The 21,212-nt window shown below is 46.2% G+C and overlaps 2 protein-coding genes across 2 annotated transcripts; one reads left to right on the top strand and one right to left on the bottom strand.

Annotated features, from left to right (window-relative positions):
* The first annotated feature begins 1,463 nt into the window (after positions 1–1,463).
* LOC108962457 (corticoliberin-like) lies at positions 1,464–2,066 on the top strand. Its single transcript, XM_018917165.3, has one exon. The coding sequence runs from the start codon at positions 1,517–1,519 to the stop codon at positions 1,907–1,909; it is 393 nt and encodes a 130-aa protein (XP_018772710.1). The 5' UTR covers positions 1,464–1,516; the 3' UTR covers positions 1,910–2,066.
* Positions 2,067–3,677: 1,611 nt separating this feature from the next.
* Positions 3,678–20,096, bottom strand: DNAJC5 (DnaJ heat shock protein family (Hsp40) member C5). Its single transcript, XM_018917328.3, has 5 exons — positions 19,799–20,096; positions 14,839–14,975; positions 12,415–12,628; positions 11,195–11,366; positions 3,678–10,492 (listed from the first exon to the last, which is right to left on the bottom strand). The coding sequence occupies exons 2-5, from the start codon at positions 14,943–14,945 to the stop codon at positions 10,389–10,391; spliced, it is 597 nt and encodes a 198-aa protein (XP_018772873.1). The 5' UTR covers positions 14,946–14,975; positions 19,799–20,096; the 3' UTR covers positions 3,678–10,388.
* Positions 20,097–21,212: the final 1,116 nt, after the last annotated feature.

The raw sequence follows: 21,212 nt of genomic DNA, 5'->3' as shown, positions 1-21,212 counted from the left end.
GCTTTTTCCCCTTCTCTTAAGTTTGTTCCTCAGGAGGGAACTTTAATTTTAGAGACGGCAGCGCTTCTGCAAGTTGAAGGAAGCAATTGCTGAGCTCTGAGGGGCCGGCAACAGAGGCTGCAGCAGGGAGGCAGGGAAAGGTAAATGAATCCCTCGCACAGCTGCTGTGGATCCCGGGATGCACGCCCAGGTGTGTGTCTGTGCTAGGATCAGGCCAGCAGAAGAACACGCCTTTGTGCTGTGTCAAATTGTGCTCCAGGAGTGCATTTTGCTTCTGCAGTGAAGTTTTCATCAGTGTGATAGCAGCAGAGGGCTCACTGGGAGGAGCCGGGAGGCAGCCGGGGCTGTCTTCACCAAACAACTGCCGAAGGAGCCATCGGGAAACTTTCCCTGCAACACGAAACGCTGCAGAGCTCAGGGCCGAGCCCGCACATGGGCGTGTGCCGGGTGTGCCCCTCTGCCATGGGCACTCCTGGCCCCCGGAGAATGGGAGAGCTCCATGGGGTGCTCAGGGCCCGGGTGCCAGGAACACCACCCGGAGCAATGGGGGAGTGTGGGGCTTGGCTGGCGGGTCCTGCTGCCCCCCCAGGCACCCCGTCACGCACAGAGGGTCTGTCTGGCACACTCATGAACTCACACTCACCTCACACCCCTCCCACCCCCCCAGCTCCCCTTCACCTCTCCCTCACCTTTCCAACCCCCAAACCCGCAACACACCGAGAAACGCCCCTGAACACATTTGTGCCCGCTTCACACACACCCTTACACGCCCCACGCCCCACACCCCCCCCACAACCCCCCCCCTGCCTCACCCCGCATACCCCCCGGACTCACATGACCATGAACCCCCTGTGCCCCCCCTCGCAGACTCTCCCCTCTCCCACGTTCCCCCGGACTGTCACTCCCAGCCCGTGTCCCCCCGGCTCTCCCCCCGTTCAGCACCGCGGACAGATCCCGGCCCCGCTCCCATCACGTGGCTCTCCGCCCCTATATAGCGCGGGGCCGGAGCGGCGCGTCCTGCGGGAGGCGTGGAGCGAGCGGAGCGCCCGAGAGCGGTGAGACGCGCACGGGGACCGGGACACAAGGCGGGGGATCCCGAGCTCGGGGGAGTCTGGTCCCAGGGAGAGGAGGGTCCTGTCCCGGGGTAGGGGGTTGTCCCCTCTCGGGGGGATCCCAGGTCCTGGAGGGTCCCGTCCTGGCTGCCGAGGGTGTCTCATGCCCGGGGGGAGTTCCATCCCGGGAGAAGGGGTGTCGCGTCCCCGGGTGGGGGATCCCAGCCCGCGGGTGGTCCCATCCCCAGAAGGGTCCTGTCCCAGGAACGGGGGGTGGGATTCCCATCGGCGGGGGTGGGGACGCCGTTTTGGGGGGTTTCATCCCCAGGGAATTTCACCCCTGGGGAGGGGGTCCCCAACGGGGTGAAGCCCCTCGAGTAACCCCTGACCGCAGCGGGGGGGGATGTGGGGGTCCGGGGTGGGGGGGGCTGCTCTTGCAGGCTTCTGGCCCCGGAGTGGCTGCGATGCGGGTCAGGATGATTTCAGCTGCCTCCGTCCTCGTCCTGCTCTTCCTGCCCTCGGAGACCTGCTCCCCGCTGCAGTGGCCCCGGGGTCCGTCCCGCAGGCTGACTCTGGCCCCCCAACTCACCTGGGAGCCCTGGATGGGAGCCCCGAGAGCCCCGGTCCCCGCCACCGATCCCCTGCCCCAAAGACTGTGCCTGTTCCACGGGGCAGAGCTCGCCCCGGCTTCCCGAGCCCGGCGGGCGCTGCAAACCGGCAAGAGGCGAGACGGAAAACCCAACTCGTTGGATCTCACCTTCCACCTCCTGCGCGAGTTCCTGGAAATGTCCCGGGAGGAGAGACTGGCCCAGAAGGCGCTCAGCAATAAGCTCTTGCTGCAGAGTATAGGGAAATGAGGGAGGGTCGTTGGAGGTGGGGGAATGAAGGAGACCGACCCCGTAACAAGACACCACGGCAGAGCGGAGAACGGGGGGCATGCTGTGGGCTGCAGCCGTGCCCAGGGAGTCCCCACCTTGCCAGGCAGTGTTCCTGTCACTGCGTCCCGCGTGTCACTGTTGTGCATTAAAGTCAGAGTCGTACCTGCCCTGCTCTGTGCTCTTATGCTTCCCCTCATAAACCAGGTCACCCCAAAAATACCGGAGCAATCCCAGATGCTTCCTTGGGTGAAAAAACCATCTGCATAAAGATCTCTGAATTATGCAGGTAGTGCAGCCCTGGCTAGAAGCTGCACCCTGAGACCCAGCCAGGGCTTCTCCAGTATCCCTGCAAATGGCTCCAAAAGCTGCTGCTTCCCAACTTCACAGCAAGTCTGCACCTTTTTGTGTCACAGCTGGGGATTTGGGACAAGATTGAGTGGCACCTGAGCTTGGCGGTTCTTGGAGGAAGGTGAGCATCTGTGTAAAACATTGGCAGCAAGAGCATTGCAGCCCACCCAGAGGCCTCCTCCCTTCCAAGCTGTGTCCTCTCTGGGGCATGGAGCCCCCCATCAGATCAATCCTCCTCCTGCAATCACAGCCCCAAGCTGTGCACACTCCACTGCCAGGCTTGATGGGGCTGAACCAGGTTTGGGAAGGCTCACAGGCACTGACAATTTTGGTGGAAGGAGGAAAATTGTCCCAGGGCCCCACACTCTGCAGGCCAGGGAAGGGGGTCAATATCCTTCCCCCAGGCCAGCTCAGCCAACCCAGCCTTGGCTGATTGACTGGGGTGGGCACAGGGCTGGACGGGACCTCTGGCACCCTGGGGACATCAGAGAGGGGGCAGTGAGGGAGCAGAGACTTGAGGGGTTGGGATAGAATCTGTGGTAAGGGTCAGACTGTGCCAAGAGAGGAGTGCAGGGAAGTGGTGAGGAGCACATGCCTGAGTCCAGCAGCTTGGTCTCAGGTTTGAACCCAACCTGGCCTGACCCTGCACTCCATTCCTGCCTCTCCGGAGGGGCTGCTCGGCCCCAGCAGCTTTTGGTGTTGCCAGAGCAACATGGGCCACGGGCAGGGATACCTCCCTCTAGATCAAGTTGCTCAAAGCCTTGTCCAACCTGACAACCCTAAGATAAAACACAATTTAGTGCTCATCTCCATCAAATGCAGAACTCACCTTTCCAAAGTGAACAATCCCAGGGTCAGAACAGCCGCTGGTGCCACCTACAGCAGGGACAGCCCCACAGTCACCAGGGACCTGGGGGCAGGACAGATTTGTGCTGCCTTGGTCCCCACCTTGGCTTGGATCAGTCTCAGAGCTCCTTCAGCACATCTTCCACTCATCTTTGTTCTCTCCACCAGCAACACCAGGAGCAAACCCAGTGACAATAACCTGAGTTTCTCCAGAAAAGGGTATTTTTACTGCAGAGACAGCCCCTGTTGCCTTCCTCAGCCCTGCATACAATTCCCAACCCACCAACAAATCTAACCCACATTTACACCCCAAATACCTGCCAGGGTCCACCATCACAAGAAGTTTTTTGGACTTTCAGGCTCAAAACCAGCCCAGAACCTGTGGTGGGTGCAGGAGGAGTACAAGGGAGTGGCTACAGTTCCTGCCCCAAAGACTCTGAACCCACTGCCCATCCCAGGGATGGGTGACCTTTCCCACCTCCCACTTCCTAGCCAGCCCACCCTGTCCCACAGCCCCTCCCTCTTGTGCAAATAAAGAAAGAAAAATCAGATGGGCATTTCTGCATTGAAAACATTTATTTTACAACAGTGGTTTCCGATAACTTAGCAATCTTTATTTTAGTTTATATTCGGACATACAAGACACAAATTACCATGCTAAAACAGAAAATAATTCCTTCTGCTGTCGCCACGGGTATGTACAGGAGCTCAGTAGTATCGAGTGTTACAATCCACAAAGTTCAGACAGCCACGTCTACTTACAGACAACTCAAAGTATGGTCCTTTAGTAACATAACAAAATAGATATATGTCTATATTATATTTGCTTCTCAGATGCATTTATACTTCGATTGTGGTGGGTTTGGTTTGGGGTTTTTTTAAACTATTTTTTTCTTTTTTTAAAGATGGGCTCCCTCTATCCCCCGCCCGAGTTGAAGTGCAGTGCAAATGCAGGCGAGTCTCTCCTGGCATCCTCAGCTCCCTCTGGCTCCATTAAGGGGCCAGGAAAACAAACCTCACAAGGAATGACACAGTTCAGGGCCTTGCTCACATGCAAAATGAACATAAACTGCCTGGGATGTCAGCAGTGACACCAACCAACCCATCCACACCCTGCCCCAGCAAGGCAGGCAATGATGGGGTGAGAGGGAGGAAGGAATGACAGTGATCAGCTCAGCATCCAGCACGGAAACAGCACGTTTGGAATTGGCAAACTTGGAGTTCATCAGTTGTGACGGTCACAAACAGAACTTCAGAGGTGCCAGCAGTAAAAATCTCCCCAATATTCCCTCATTTCTGCCGTGAACCAGGAACCCCTGGTATGCTGCATGTCAGGAACAGCCCCTAGCAGGAACAGCCTGAGGAGGAGGACAGCAGTGGGGACTCTATCCAGCATGGCTAGAGGGGACATGGTGGGACTCACATGTGCATCAGTCACAACCGTTGTGCCTTCACATGGATCACTGCCAGCTTCAGGTGTAGGAATTTCAGTAACTCCAAATCCTTATGGAACCAACCTGCAAGAGGAGGGACAGCACCTGGCTGTGCAAACCCCATGCTGCTCATGTGGGAACTCCCCAAGCAGGGTGTGGGGAGCAGGAGATGCTTCTCCTGCTCCTAGGACCCATTTATTTATACAACAGGCTCCTTCACCATGTCCTCACCAGTCCCTCAACACCACAGGTCGGGTTTGGGTTTTCCTGCAGCTGAGAGCAAAGAAGCACAAATTTGTGGCCACACAAAACTCACACCTTTCCCCTGCCTGGCTGAGTTCAGAGCACTACTTGGAGCCAAATCTCATGTTTTTACCACCAAAGAAAAACCCAAGGTGCACACCTGTTGTATAAATATATACATATGTGCATATATACATACATACACACACGTGATGTTGCAGCCCACGCCCTCAGCACAGGGTGGACCTTGCTCCATGAGCTCACCCAGCCCTGTTCTGGGGAGTCCCGCGTGGTGAAGCCTAGGGAAAAAGCCAAATCCATGTGTTCTATCACAGCTTCAGTGATGATCACATTAACCACATCTAAACACCCCATGTGCCAGTTGCACAAGTTCCAGTCACTCCAGAGCTGCCTCTGTGCCCTCTGCCAGCTCTCCCTTCTCCCCTCCCAAGGAAAGCTGGAGCAGGCAGAGGTCTGTTCCATCCAGAGGAGCTGGGACAAAGGGCAGCTCATGGAATTCAAGTAGATTGTTAAGTTTTTGGAATGGTTTGACAAGCAACCGCTCACAGACTGCAACAGAACACCCACAGGGCTGGGAGAGGGAGCAGAGAAGACAACGGCACTCGGGAATGAACAGCCAGTTTATATAAGAGCTTCCTCTATACATATACATACATATATATATATATAACCACCAGAAATTCCCAGCATCTATCCTTTGAACACCAAAATGAACTGTGCATGTAACATTGGCATAATGAAAGTTCATCTTCCAGATTTCTGGCAATTGACTTGTGCAAACATCAGACAGCCAGCTTCCCTCCTGTGGCTTCTCCTCGTAAAGGAAGTGTCTTCTTGGAAGAACACAGGAATTGCAGTCTTGCTGAGTCCCAGACAGTCCCAGAAAGCCTCCAAAGGCAGCTCGTGGAGGGGACCATGGATCTTGTGGGAGCTGAACACTGACAAATTTCCTGCCACCTGGTGAGCTACTGGCTACGATTCTTTTGAGAGATTTTAAGCAGCTGTTGGTGCAATGAGATACTACAAACTAGATGATCTCCACTAGAATACAGAGAAGCAGCACCAGATGCTGAAGCACGTGAAGTTTATATCGACCTGACACTATAAACTATAACTGCGGGGTTACGGTTCAGTGCTCCAAGATTAATGCATTTAAACACCATTGGGAATTACTGACATGAGGTGGGGGCTGCAAACTGCCCAGACCACCCTGCCAGAGTGACCTGTTAAACATGATGCCAAGATACAGGTGCACTGGGTACAAAAAACCTGCAGCAAAATTTCCTAAATTATCCAGAACTTGGCAAAAAGGTCAAAGGGCACCAGAGGAAGGGCACAAAGTAGTTGAGAGAAGCAGGTGCCGCTCTCAAGGAGTGTACCTGGTATAAATGCTCTGGAACAGCCCCTCAGAGTGCACAGGTGTCCCTCCCACACCACTAAACTGCCTCACAGATGGGACAGGAATAGTTTTTCTGTCAGGCTCCTGCCCTGGTTACACCTGTGTGAGGTGTTTACAGGCTGACAGGAAAGTTTTGGAGAGCTGCACTCCCCCGACCACAGCCCTGCTTCAGGACTGAGTGTTTCTGTACCATGCCCAAGCCCTCCTCCTCTGTTCTGTCCCTCCAAACCTCCAAGAGGATCCCACTTTAAGAACACTAGGAGTGCTAATATCTAAAGCAGTTTTAAAAGACTACAAATCTAAAAAAAGACTAAAAAGGGAACATGGCTTTAAAACATCACCGCATGGGACCAGCAAAAACCGACACCCTATGGGATGCCACGAGGTCTTACATATATTTATATACAGATAAATATTTAAGAATTTCCTACAAATATCACTAACAAAATGAGACTGGCATTTAAGGGGTGTAATGCCCCTTCAGTACAGTGTGTTTAGGATGTTCCCATCCCTAGAGAGGATGGGCAGGACAGATCCAGCACCTCCTTTTCCAGCAGCTCCATGTGCCAGGAGGGACAGCTGGCACCTGAGCACTCTCAGCAGCAGCTTTCCCTCCTCACCTAATCTAGGAATGGCTCGCCATGCAACACAGGGATAAATCAGTATCCTGAACACCAAACTCTCCAGCTGGGATTCACCCTTAGCTACAGGTGCTAAGGAAATCAGTGCTGGAGAGGTTGGAGGAGCTGGATGGAGGCAGCCAAACAACTGGAATGGAGGACTCAGGCAACTTGTACAAATGATACAACTTTAAAGAAACAAATAAATAAATAAAATCCAAGCTCAAGTTTTAATTCTGGCAAAACACCGGACTGAGATGGACAGTGGTCAGGGTTGATTTTGGAGGGAAACATTCTGCACTAAGCCAGGTCAGGCTGCAGCAACTCCCCTTGCCCAAGCTCAGCATTCCTGGCTGAGCTTCTCTGCCAGATTTTAAACCATTATTCCCAATAGAACTTTGCATTTACTAGGATTCCACTTGGCCATTATGAAGTGCAACTCGCGTTAGAGCCCAGGGTTCTCTTGCACCCTCCCTTCAAGAGGGGAAAAGTGGGCATTAATGTACTTATGTGCCATGACACGGTTTTGGCTTCAAAGAAGGAATGTTTAAATCACTTCCTTACATTGTTCAAGAAGAACTTCACTAATACACAATGATCCAAAACTCAGAGATTAAGCAGCAACATGGGCAGACTTGAAAGAGCTTCAAAAAACATGAATACTCCTCTAGAATTATGTTTTCCCATCATTCCCTGTAAGTGAGATCTCAGAACGGTTTCCCTTGGAGCATCTAACATCACTCTGGCATGTAACAGACCAATTTCCTGTTCACACACCACCCACAGACAGAACCAACAGGAAAGCAGTCTCTCTCCAAACTCATCCCTTGCTAAGCAAAGATCTAGAACTGCAAACTTATCCTGGATGTCATCTTTCCCCACAGATAACTGTTCTGCCTCTGGTCCTCATGTGCTGCCCACACTTCAGTTCCCTTGTCAGGAGCCTGTAGAGTGATTCCAGGTGTGTCACACACCTCTGTGGAGCCACAATTTCCCAGCAGCATCTCCAATTCTCTGGAAACAGCCCAGAGAGGTTAAGAAATAAGAGCATTATTCCAAATTAACAGTGACAACCAACCCCCAGCACTGGGGGCAAAGCTGCTCTGCTGCAGAGCAACACCCAACAACCATCTCTGTATTATCCACTGAGATGAACACAGGGACAGGGAACGGAACAGCTTCCAGGAAAGAGCCCCTCCCTCATTCACTGACTTGCCCTGATGAGCCACATTGATTTACAAAGCCAAAAAACCTCAATACCTTTTTTTTTTTTTTAACCAAGAACACAATTTGCAGATGCAGGCAATTTTAACCAGTAAATGTGGAGAGGACAAAGCCTGCACATGCCCCATCGTATTCCAGAGTGCAATTTTACACCAAGAACAGGCTTCAGGAGAAATCTACAGGGACAGACAAAATTATATTGGGTTTAAGCCTAAAGATGGCTTTTAGTTACAAGGGGTCAAAGAAAGACATTAACTAAATAAGGACCTCCAGCCAAATCATGCACAAATGTCCTCAAGGCCATCCAAGTCGAAAGATAAAAGTATCTAGCACTAAACCACCACATTTCAGGTCTGTAAGGACTATGGGCAAAGAAGAAATGACTTAAGGAGTGTGCTGCTGAAATCGAGCCATAAATTAAAAGTAACAGATTTTTTGGGGAATTTTGGGGGCTGGATATTGTACTAAAATCATGCTGATCTGCAGCAAGCTCCCATGCAGGCAAATATGTGCTTGTACCAACAGCCACAGCAAAATCTGGGTTGCAAACACTCCTCACTGAGCACTGAGACCTTGGGGAGAACATGTTCTCCTACCCAGCACGTTTAACATGGTTTCATGGCAGATTTCACGTTGCTCATGCAAAGACAGCAGGAAAATATATTCAGAATAGTTCTCTGGGTCCCTGCCCTTTCCTGGCAGTCTTTGTGCAGACCAGCGGATCTTTACCCTGCTTCAAAGCACCACCTGGAGCTGGTGAAGGAGAAGCAGACACGGGGGGAAGGTGCCAACAGCCCCTCCACAGAAAGAGGGGGAAACAGATCAGGGGGATGGGGGTACAAGGGACAGTAGAGGCATTGTGATATAAAACCGTAACAATTAAAATTAACAAGGCTGTAATTACCCACTGAAAGTGCCAAGTGTGGGTTCTCTGGAGCTGTTCTAGATCTGACTCTGGATCACCTAAAGCAGGACTATTGACAACAAAATACACCAGTAATTCAGCAGCTGCCTAAAATGCCTTTTTAACAGTTAAACCTCAGTAAACCACAGTTTCTAGAACAGAATTCAGACTTGATTTGGTTTCAAAATAGTACAGGAAACCTTTCAGTGGTTTCCTCGTAGTTGTTCCAAAGAAAAGAGAAACAATGGTGTAAACAAATCTAAATGCAAGACAATGTGCAAATTATACAATATAAACACAAAGAAAGGTGGTTTGTTCTTTAAAACCCATTTAAGTACTCCACAAAGATGTTAATTAAATTAAAGGGTTAGTGTATTACAAAAGCTTTAAAAAAAAGACACTTGCCTATTAAAGTCTCAAATTATTAGAACAAATTTTTAAACACCAGTTGTTTTTAAACATTTCTGCTGTTGCCTACTGTCTGCATTTTACCATTTGCTCAGTGAGAGCCAGTTAACCAGTTTCACTTTAAGATTCTCATGCATTCAGAAACAAAGCTGCACTATTTGGTCTTTAGCATTACAGGAAAACAACTGAACTCAAATGAAAACAGAATTGTGCTTGGAGTTAAAATCCCACTGCCACCACCACAGGAGCCCATTCCCAGTAGGTTTTGGTTCCATTGTCACTGGAGATCGCCTCATACACAACGAGCTGTTCAATTTACTGTTCAAAGATTGGCAACTCTCCCTTTTTATTTTTCAAGGTAGATTTATTTAAGCTGAAAACCAGCATTAGAGAGGACTCCAGCTCTGCAGGACTGGCATTTTTTGGTTCTTGGCTTTGTAAACTTGCTTAGATAATAATGCAGGAATAGGAGGAGGAATGAAAGAATTGGTTTGTTGCACTCAAATGAAAATCCTCAACTTCTAAAGGTCTTCGACAGCTCAGCTGTACAGAAGAACAGTGGCTTCTGTGACACTTTTTAAATCTCATTTTTAGGCCAGTACTGCTGCTTAAAATGCAGAATGTCTCCACCGCACTGATATTGTGACAACTCAATACATTACACCACAGACATTTAACATAACTCCATACATGCTATAAAAAAACAAAAAACAAAACAAAACAGGAGGAAAAAAAAAAAAAAAAAAAAAGAAGGAAACAAATAAGACCGTAGCTAAACTGCTTTAAATACTGCATGCTACAGCACTTCACGTATCGTTGAGATACGACACTGAAAGGTGACAAAAGGCTGAAGGGATTACAAAATATTTTCGGCAGGTTGGAAAGCTGCCCTCTTACTGTGGCAGAATTATTCCCCCTCCCCATTCTCTACTTCTAATGTTCATGATTCTAGTGTTGAGTTGGCCATGTATTTTTTTTTTTTTATCCATTCTAATGACAGTGTTTCCTTAACTTAATTAAATCCATCAGTGTGGTAGCTGGGGTGCGAGTCAGCTGTGAGCTGGGTTGTCTCTGTGGCTGATGCTGGCTGTATCACAATAGGTGCGTCTGAGGCCTCTGAAAAGTGAAGACAAAAGGCTTAGCACACCAAGGCACAAACACAGCACTGTATGTTTTGGTAAGCACATTTCCCCACAACCCTCTGATAACACCATTTTACACTCCTTTAGGAGCATTATATTGATTCCCTGATTTTCAGTGTGCACACAACAGCGTTCACATCAACTCTACATGCGGAATGTTTATTGCCATTTCTTTTTTCCTGTAAAAGCTGCTGATCCTCACCCTCCATTAAGCAGTGCCCATTAAAAATGTAATCAGAGCATACACAAGGCTCTACAATATTTTAAATAATTGGTTTAATCCTGCAGAAATAGCTTCACAAACAGTATTAGAGCTACAAGGGTAGCAGTGCCACTTCCTCTACACCTGACACAATTAAAGCTGCCTTGACATCCCCAACCTTTGGGTACAAGAGCCCCTTTCAGCAATCTGGTCCATATGTTACCCCAGGATGTGGAAGGAACACAGTGATGGTCATTGACTGCTCTGAAGTTGATCCCAGCTAAGTTCTGTGAAGACCCTCCAGTGTTTTTAGCAACTTTATCTCTGGTGTCAGCATCACCCCTGTAACTCGTGGCACAAACATTCCCTTCTCATCATCCACACCCCAGGATCTGCTTTTTTCTCAACCAGCTCACTGAGCACTCCAGCAGTGACTGATGTTCATCCCAGAGAGCTCACAGCATTTTCACCTACCCCTTTCATCTGACTGCAACTGTGCCTCCAAGTCCTCTGGAGAGACGTAGAATTCCTGCTCTTCGCCTTCGGGGGGTTTCGGTTTACACTTTCCACAGCAACAATTACAGCAGCAGCACAGACAGCAGCAGCAGTAGCAGCCTGTGATGAGCCCACAGAACACAAACAAGGCCTGCAGAGGACAGAAAACACAGAAATAGTCATAATCTGTGTCTACTGTGCCATGACCACAGAGTTTGTGAGACTTGGATACAGAATCAGAGAGCAAAACCACAGCAGTCCAGAGACAGAACTTAGTAGCTACAGCTTTGTACATTATCACTGAGAAATACTTCAAATCACGTGTAAAAGTGGCTATGGTTGCCCACATTTTACACTGAGGTGAATACTGCCAGCCTGGTTTGCTTGAGTAATTTCTACAATTTAAGTTAAGTGGACTATTCTGCTACATCTGGAAGAAGGTACAGGTCTAATAAGAACATCTGTACTTAAAACCAGGGGTACAACAGCTCAGGACAGGCTGTAACTCGCTTAAATAACCCTGGAAACGACTGAGCTGTACCAGATGCTGCACAGGCCATGATGTACCTACAGCAGGGACTTGGAGCAGCCCAAGGCTGTGGGCATGGCTGAGGATTGATGCTCCCAGCATGTGAGCAGGGCAGCTCCATACCAGCCAGGTCTGCCAGGTGCTTATCACAGTGACAATGGGCTAAATTAAAGTCTTCCTATAGGTCACTGTGCAATTGTTTGAAAAAGGTAATTTTACAGAGAGCAAACCAGCATGCTGATATAATTATTATCTTCCTTAGGGGATCAAGAGATGGAGGCAACACTGGTAAAGGGCAGAAAAATGGACCCATGGAATGAAATGCAAGGAGATTTTCTGTAAGCCGAAGTTCACAGTCAGGACTCATTCTGCAAAAAATATTGACCAAATATTATAGGAGAATACACTTCATATTCTTATCTCTTCTAAATCCATTAGAAGAGTCCAAACTTCAATTAGTAACCCAGGTCTTGCTTATTAGACCTGTATCACTAGAAGTTCCTAGAAAAATACTCCTGAACTCAAGATCACAGCACAGTAAGAGAAGATTAATTAACCCGGTGCCAGAAATTCAGCAATTTTCAAAGGTAAAACAAGAACAGTTATCAAATGGAGCTCTCTAAGAGTTTCCAATACCAATCCAGAATAACTCCTGTGCCCTTTTATTTACCTTTGCCCACCAGCTGGACAGCACGAAGTATGTGTTCACATTTTCTTCACCAAACTGCTCTGCTACATAGAGCCCCAGAGACCCATACTTATCGTAAATGTTCCGCTTTGTGGCATCGGTCAATATTGCGTGGGCATTATTGATCTCTTTAAATTTTTCTGCTGCCTCTGGATTATCAGGGTTTTTATCAGGATGATATTTCAATGCCAGTTTCCTGCAGAAAGAAAAAAGAGAATCAAACCTGGGGTTTGGGTTCCTGTTTTTTTTTTTTTTTTTTTTTTCTAATTCCGTAGCCTGCCATTCAAGGGAGAAGTTGCAACTGTTTTACTTCATCTGTGATTCAATTTCCCTGATGATTCTTCCTTAGATGATAACAAAAGGCTACAGCAGTGTCTAGCTTAGTTCACAGGACTGACTTCAGACTGCTGGATTTGACCCTCAGAAATCTAATGGAAAAAGAATACGAGACATTGAATAAAAATAGGTTTGGGTTTTTTTTATCCTCAGCTCCAGCAATTTCCACCAGTAAGTTTTGCTCCTGCTACAGGAAAAACACACCACAAGTCTAAGGGATAGCACCAAAGAGTAAATAAAAGCAAGTTGCTACAGCTGCTTGAAGAGTGTCTGAACTGCTGCTTCTGCAGTGTCTGAACACAAAAATAGAACACACGATCACTTGTGGTTAATTCACCAATTCCTGTGCAGGAACAAAGTACTTTTCAGTTCAAGCTTTGCTAGAATAGAAAACACTTCTGAGTTTCAAGACATCAGGAAATCACAACGTACCTCCCCCTATCAGTCCAGATCTCTTACAAATAACAAAAAAATCAGATAAAGCATTGATAAATGTGCTAGTTCTCACAAGGCCCAAGCTATTTACAGACACCAGTAGAAATAACTGGCTAAACACCTCCTTATGAAGAGAAAATACGTGCTCCCAAGTAGAAAAATGACACGGAGCCACATGCTGGCAGTTCTCCTGCACCACAAAAGGTACTTGTCCTCCTACAGAAAATGACCACAAAGTCACGTATATGAGAAAGACAGGAGGAGTCTGCAGACAATTACATGTCAGCTTTGCAGTGGGGAAATGTTTAGACAAACATTAAACAAAGATGTGTGCAAGCACTTGGATGTGCCTGCAAGTATCTCACAGCATTTAGAACCAGCCTGAGTGTGCCCTTGGGACACTTCACCATGCATGGTGCTGCTCCAGTAAATCATGTCCACAGCTGCCACTTGTGCCCCAGCCTCAGAGAAGGCTGAAATAAGCACAGCAAGTTTTATAAACCTTGAAAGGACTTAGTCAGGCTGCAATAATTAAATATTTTTATTTCCCATTTCCTACACATACACAAACCCCACAGTCTCAGGACAGCAGAGGATGTTCACACTGAACATGATAAAGGAGCAGCAGAGGAAACAAGAAGAGTTGAAGATTCAGGGAAGTGTGAAGCAGCTACATTTCACCCCAGGATCTTGTAGGGTTGCTCCTCCAAAGGAAAAACTCACAATATTTTCCCCAGGAAAGTAAAACTATTTTCCAGTTGCTTGAAGATAACCTATTCAAACTTCCACTTAAAGCTTCTAGGAATATAAAGCTATTTTTTGAGAATCTGTGGATCTGGTTTATTCATAGACTTCACCATGTAGTTGCCATCATGTAACTTTGGAAGGGAAAAAGCTTTGGTAAAAGCTAAAGACTAAAGGAAAATAAATTTGACATGAGTATCCTCATGGAAAGATGATGCTGACCCCTAGTGTAATCCAAACACATTGCCACTGGTCACAGCAGCAATTGCCTTTAAGTAGATTTATGGGAAAGGAAGATGCTACAAAAGTCTTTTTTTGGAATTGTTATTTGCTAAGTATGAAGCCATTTCATGTGTCCATCTCTTAAGGAAAGGGATACAGGAAAAAAAATCTTTTAAACGAGTAACTCCACAAAAAACAAGAATTTTTGAACAGAATTCCAGGAAAAAGTAATCATTCATGCTCTGTTTTCATCCTTATTTGTATCTTTAATCTCCATCTCCCTGTGCCAGAAGTGGAAATGATGGACAGCAGAGCAGTTCTGCACATCTGTGGTACCCCTAAGACAGATACAAGACTACACAACAGGAAGAGTTTAACTCTGATCTGTCTTAAAACTCTGCTCAGAATTAGGCAAGGACCTTTCAGAATGACATCGTGCATTTCAGAATTTAACTTACTAGATAGAAGATGGAAAAATTTAAAGCCTAGGCATGTTTTCACACCCTGTTTTGCAAGGAGCAACCATGTTTTCACCTATTTTTCCCACATATTTTTCTTGCAGAAGGTCTAAATAAACCAACTGAGGCTCCTACATAAATGGACCGTTTGCTGAACACTGAATTAAAGCCATTTGTGCTACTGGGACAGATGCAAAACTCAAAGCTTTACCTGTAAGACTTTTTGATATCATCTGAAGTGGCATTTTTGTCCAGCCCCAGCACGTGGTACAAGGACTCCCCAGAGGTAGAGAGCGAGCGTTGCCTCTGGTCTGCCATCTCGAGCTAACCTGAGGAGAGAACTGGCCCCTGCAAAAAAATAAAGATTAAGAAATGCTTAAGCCAAGGAAAAAAAACAAACCTCTTTAAGCAAACTGTCCTCAAAAACAAAGTCTACACATCAAGATTCAGCTTTTATAAAATGTGCTTTGAAAAGGTTCTTTACACACATGGAAGGCAAAAAGTTTTAAAATTCAGTGAATTATCAGTGAAAACAACTATGACATTGTTGGCACAACAGCAGCCACCCTGAATCCCTGCTGTATAGACTCAACTCTTCTTTCCAAAAACCCCAAATTAAGAGCTGAGGTGCAGCTATAGCTACATGCTGCATAACACATCTCTCAAGTCACTTCATCTCCTTTCTTAGTCTTAATATTATAAGACAATTTACTTGTGATAATACCTATAAAAACCAACATGGCAACAGGGAAGTTGCTGTTGAGGCTGTCTTTTTGCACTACATTAGCATAGGAATAACTGACTTTATCTGTATTTTCTATTTCAGAAATTACATTTAAAAAACCCCCAAAAACCAATCTTCCCCACAACTCTCAAATCCCAGTCTCCCATCTTATCACCAGCACCAGGTCAAACAGAATCCTTAGACAAATCCAGTGTGACCAAGCCTGTGCATTCCACAAGGAAAGAGGGAATGTCTGCCCAGAGAGGAGATCCCCTCTCTCACAATTTAAAGATGTGGATCCAACATTTAACATGCATTCTAATTAAAATCATGCTACTTGAACATGGATTAACCTCCTGCTCCACATCCAAATGTGACAGACCCTAGAGGCACCCCCTGTGCCATGCCAGGACCAGTTCTGGTTCTGCCCTCTCCCACCCTGAGGAGATCAGCTTTGCTGCTCTTTAGCTGCAGAACTGCAGCCAGGATGAGCATCCAAGAAAAGACTATTGGCTATTTTTGGATTATGTCATTACAATTAGCCCACAACAGATTATGCAGCCTTTGAAAAAGATATTTAAAGCAGCAGACTTTTCTAATTTAACCCTATGTCTTATATAACAAATTAAGCTTTCATAAGGCTGGCTGAAAGCAACACCCTCAGCCCTCAGCCCCTGCACTGCCTGGGTGGAGCTGTGACCACACCTCTGCTCCTCCCAACACACTGGAATTGTCACACCCACACAAGGGGGACCAAGTGACAAGGATGTGGACAGACACATCACCACTGTTTTGTTCAGCTCAGACCCTGCTGTTGATTCTCTGCCTCACGTGGCCTCTCTGACTTTACATCCATTTAACACTGCTCACCAAGCCCAGTTGTTTTAACTGGAATACACTGGCTCACCCCAACTCTCATCTAATCTCCTTCAAGAAGCCTTTGGCAATTCTACCCAAGTTTAACTTAAAGCTTCCTATAGGATGCTATAAATTATTACTATTAATAATAATTTGTTTAAACTCTAATTCTCTGGCTAAAAATTCAAACTACACCCCAAATCTGGAAGGTGAATGTGTGGGTAGGGAGAGAAAATATTTTCTTTTCAAGGACACTGTTCAGTACCAAAAGCTTTCTGTATGGCAAGAAAATTACTGAGTGCTACAAGACACAACAAAAACAACTCACTTACTTGGGCATAATCTGATTCAGGGAAAGGAAAACCATATTTCAGGAAAGAAACCCTCCACCCAGGCACAGAGCAGAGGCATCTCTCTGGGCTAGCCTTTCCCAAAGGCAGCTCCCAGCCCCCTCTGCCCCAGAGCTGAGGTCAAACACTGATGATCCTGACATGTCTCTGATAATCTACCTAATCACAGCAGCCTGCTCCTGCTGCTTCCCAGGCTCCCTGCTCAGCTCCTCCTGCTCTGTGCCCATCATCCCTTCCTCCCACCCCCCCAGGAACCTCCCTGCAGCTCCAGCACACCAGTCCTGCCAGCAGCTCCCTGCCAAGGAGTGTCTGTCACTACTGCTCTTGGACAGGGACCTGAGAAGTCAGGAATGGGGGAAAAAAAGCATCCTGATTGGAATTTTACACATTGATTTAGCCCTTCTGAAGAAGATACTGCTTCAAACAGGAGCTTCCAGGGCATTATGGACATTTTTGCTAAAAGCTGAAGCTCTGTTTAAGCATAACAAGCTTCCTGTAACATCAATCCAACGTGGCCTTGGTGACAGATGCTGCAGATCACAGCCATACACCATGTTCTGCTTAACAAAATCTGCACTGCTCAATTAGGGCCAATTTGTTTAATAAAAATGAATTCAGTTTGACCCAGGCAGTCAGTCTGCAGGCACAGGGATACAATTCCACACTGCTGCATCCTTAATTGCTTCCATCTGAACAGTGCTGGGGATCCACAGCTTGATCTAATGGGATGTTAACATTCATTTCTCCAGACTGGTATGAAATGGACACATTGGCCTTGGCAGAAGAGTGGAGGACAAGGCAGGGATGGGAATTCATCTGGGAAGCTTTTTACTTAAGGGAACAGAGGAGTATTATCACTAGGAATGCAGCCTTTGGCTTTTTAAATATGAAACAGACAGTAAAGGTGCAAGTTACTTAAATTCCAATTTTCCTAAACTCAGGTATCATTTCTGCTGTTTTCACACGTGGCTCTAATTCACAATCCTGAAAGCTGCCCTGTATTTTTAAAAACTGTTGTGTTCAGCAGCACAAGCCATCTGCTCCCTTTTCTAACCAAGCAGGATGCCCTGAAGAGGTTTCTCTGGGAAGGCTCTGGAGAAAGGTAATCTCCTGGATTAACCAGCAGAGTGTTTAACCATCTGAGTACCACAATATCTTGCCTCAGTCAGCTCTACCACAACAGACTGCTTTCAGTACCACCTTGCTGAAAAGACTCAGATTAAACCTGGCAGGTTATTTATGGAAGTCAGCCTTAATGTTCTAAATACATCCATGGAAAACTCAGCCCTAGAAACACTAATTTGCTTTTCAGCTTCCCAAAAGAACCCCATCAAGTTTCACGAAACTGGTGATACCTTAGTTTCTGCCAAGTCTGCTGACCCTTTTGGAAGTTGTATTTAACTCATTAAAATGGCAAAATGTTATTACAGCCAAGGGAAAAAAAGATAGCTCTCTTCCAGTTTAGGGAATTAAATACTCACAGAACATCCCAAATAATGTCTGCACTGAAAAGGGTGACAGCAGATCTGGTGGCCAGAAGCAGGGAAGGAGGAATTAAACTCCATCTGATCGGCTGCAAGATGCTGCAAAGAATTTCAGTGGAAGCTGGCAGTGAGTGGGACACATTTTTCCAAGAAAACATGCTGGGCTGTGTGGCAGAATGGAGGGTGGAGGTACTGACCCTGCTCACACAGACAGCAGGTGCTTGGGACAACACAGAACCACCACTGTTGGATCCAGGAAGGGCTACCTTGAAATAAAGGGATGGAAGGCTCACTCCATGGACAATATGTGGGTGTCATTAGCCTCTGGAAGCAGACTAACAGCAGTTCTCATCTCCTCCAGGGCTGAAGCACTGAGTATTTATTCCAGAACAAACCTTTGGAAACTGTAACCTCAACTATCCCTTTCCCCATCTCCCTCTGTGTAAGTCACACAGGCACTGCTGCCCCTTGAATTTCCTTGCTGGAGGAAAGGCTGCCACAGGAAGGAGTTATGGCTGTTCAGCTGCACTGATCAAAATCAAAAGGGGCACAGGACACCAAACAAGGTTAGCTTTAAAGATCTCCAGCTGGAGCACAATTTCCAGAATTCTAATTTTCTCCATGCCTGTATACTCTTCAGTTTAAGTTCCTAAAAATTAAATAAAATAATGAAATCATGCCCTGAATGGATGTGCCAACATCCAGACCTGTACACAGGTAAACACTGCACTACAGTGAACTGTCTACACACAGGGTGGGGAATCTGGTTGGAAACAGCTGTTCCAGAAAGTGAAATCCCACTGTGAAGGAGAAAATCCACCTCCTGCTGACACAGTGAATGATACCCACTGGACACAGGACAATGGGAGGTTATTAACCTTAATGGATATTGTTTGCAAAAGAGTTTGGTTAAAACCAGAGCACAACATCCTCCCAGTCTTCCAAAATATCACCAGTAACACAGAGAACATAGGAATCCCCAAAAGGGAAGATTTGAACCAGAAGGAATGACAGACAGACTCAGAGAAGTGCTGGATAGGAGGAGGTTGCTGCTGCCCCAGCTCAGCCCAGCCCTGCACATGTCTGTAACACAAGGAATGCTGTCAAGCCCTCTACAATTACAGTTTTAAGAGCATATTAAAAGATGATTAAAGAGTCCAGCTTGGGAGTGATGTTTTGCCAGTCTTATAAAAATAATGTCTAGTTGATACTTTATTATATGACTTTAGGAAGCACTTGAGTATTTTAGGAAAGATTTGGATTCCACAAAGCATTGCTGCTAAGTGATAAAATATAATGTTGGCTTAAGCTAAGATTCCAGCTTTGCAAAGATTTCCAGTGCAGAAAATTAGCTAATACTAACACCTAACTTTAGGTGTTAATCTAAAACTGAATTATTCTATACCAACAGTATTTATCAGTAAAAGTCTAAATAAAACCACGAAGCCTGAAAGCACTTCAGTAAATATTGATTTGTCACAGAAAGGAAAAAGCACCACTGGCCTCCACATCCTGTCCATCTGTCTCAGAGTCACTCAGAGTTGTCCTCACAATCTGGTATTTTTCAAGGAAGGAAAAAAAAAAATTAAAGGGGAGATGGGAGAAGCATACACAAGATTGTGTTACCACAAAAAATATGAGGTGTTTTAGCCTTGGCTTCATGAGGTAGTACGAGATTTTTGCAGGAAACTTTGTTTCCTCAGCAATATTTTGTATTTAAATGATGTACAAGAAATAAAAAAGTCCAGAACTCACCTGGTGTCTATTTTGAATATTCTATTGTAAGTGATAGAAATCTTCAAACACTTCTAAAACTGATTCTCCTAAAGAAAAAACAAAAGCAAATTAGTTGTTCACCAATTCTGAAGTTGAGGATTCATTATCATCACATTACTGGGCAGGCAAAAACACAGAAGTGTTTTATAAATATTTGTACCACAAGTACCAAGTAAGTCCCCACTATGTAAATATTTGTCTTTAGAATTGATAAACTGTCAAAATAAATAACAAATATTTAAAAACATAGAATCAAGGCCTCTGTGGTTTGAACCAGAGCTTCAGTCTCTTCTCCCAACTCTTATCATGGGAAAGACACACACACCTACCCAGTTGCATGGAAAGTCTAATAACCATTATCTGTTTAAGACTTTGGACTTTTTCAACGTAGGCCTTTGTGAATAGATGTGCTGAGAACACAAGGAGCGTGTTTTTCAAGTCTTGGTAATCTGTTGTGCTGTTAGAGAGAGACTGTAAAGCAGCTTACCCAACACAGCAGACCCCAAGCTCCTTCACTGGAGCAGCAGGCACAGCCTGCTCTGGGGAGCAGCACCAGCTCCTCCTGCCAGGACAGATTTCCATCAAGAAAACCATGGTGTCATCCAATTTGGATTCCCTCATCCTGATGCAGATGAAAACCAGTCTCATTCTGGTGTACAAGGAAGGAGAGAACCTGAGATGACCCAGCAGCACACACTTGGTCTTTCAGCAGTCAAGCTCCAGACCAGCCATCCCATGGAAATAACAGAGCAAAGGGGCAAGAGCAGCCTAGGAAAAGCTACCTGGTGCCATGGAAAAAATCAGGGAAACTCACTGCATCAGATTAAAATACCTTTCTGATTAAGCAGGTGCAGGACACATCTAACCCACATTATCAATCACAAAGTCACTTATGCATTAGATGGCTGAACAATAAACCTCATGAGAGGAACTTCAGAGCAGCTTTTACCTGGCAAGTCATCACTTAATTGTCATACAAACCCTTTCAACAGCTTTCAGAGAACAGGCTCTGAATGCACTTGAGAAATAAACTCTTCATTGAATTAATAATTATGCCTTTCATGGGCTGGAAGGTTCCAGCATGGCAAACAGAGATGTTGGGAATACACCCAGGGAGCTGCTGGCATTGCTGCCCACAGCAGTTGCTTGGTGCCATCTGTAAGAAGCTGCTTGATCCAGCAACACATCCCTAAGTGGGTATGAATGAACCAAGCAACAACTCAATAATCAGCTTATTGTTAATGGATCTGTTTAGTTCCTTTGATAGGAACCAGCAAGGACTTTTCCTGAATAATGAAAGGCAGGGAGTTAAACTTTCCTACTCAGAGCCTGTGCAATACTAAGGGCTGGACTAACTCCCCAAGGAAAAATGTGCTATTTTGTGAAGCTATAG

This window comes from Serinus canaria, chromosome 20 (genome assembly GCF_022539315.1).
Source record: "Serinus canaria isolate serCan28SL12 chromosome 20, serCan2020, whole genome shotgun sequence".
Lineage (NCBI taxonomy): Eukaryota > Metazoa > Chordata > Aves > Passeriformes > Fringillidae > Serinus > Serinus canaria.
Note: the sequence above shows the minus strand (reverse complement) of the source record. Positions and strands in the feature narration are given on the sequence as shown.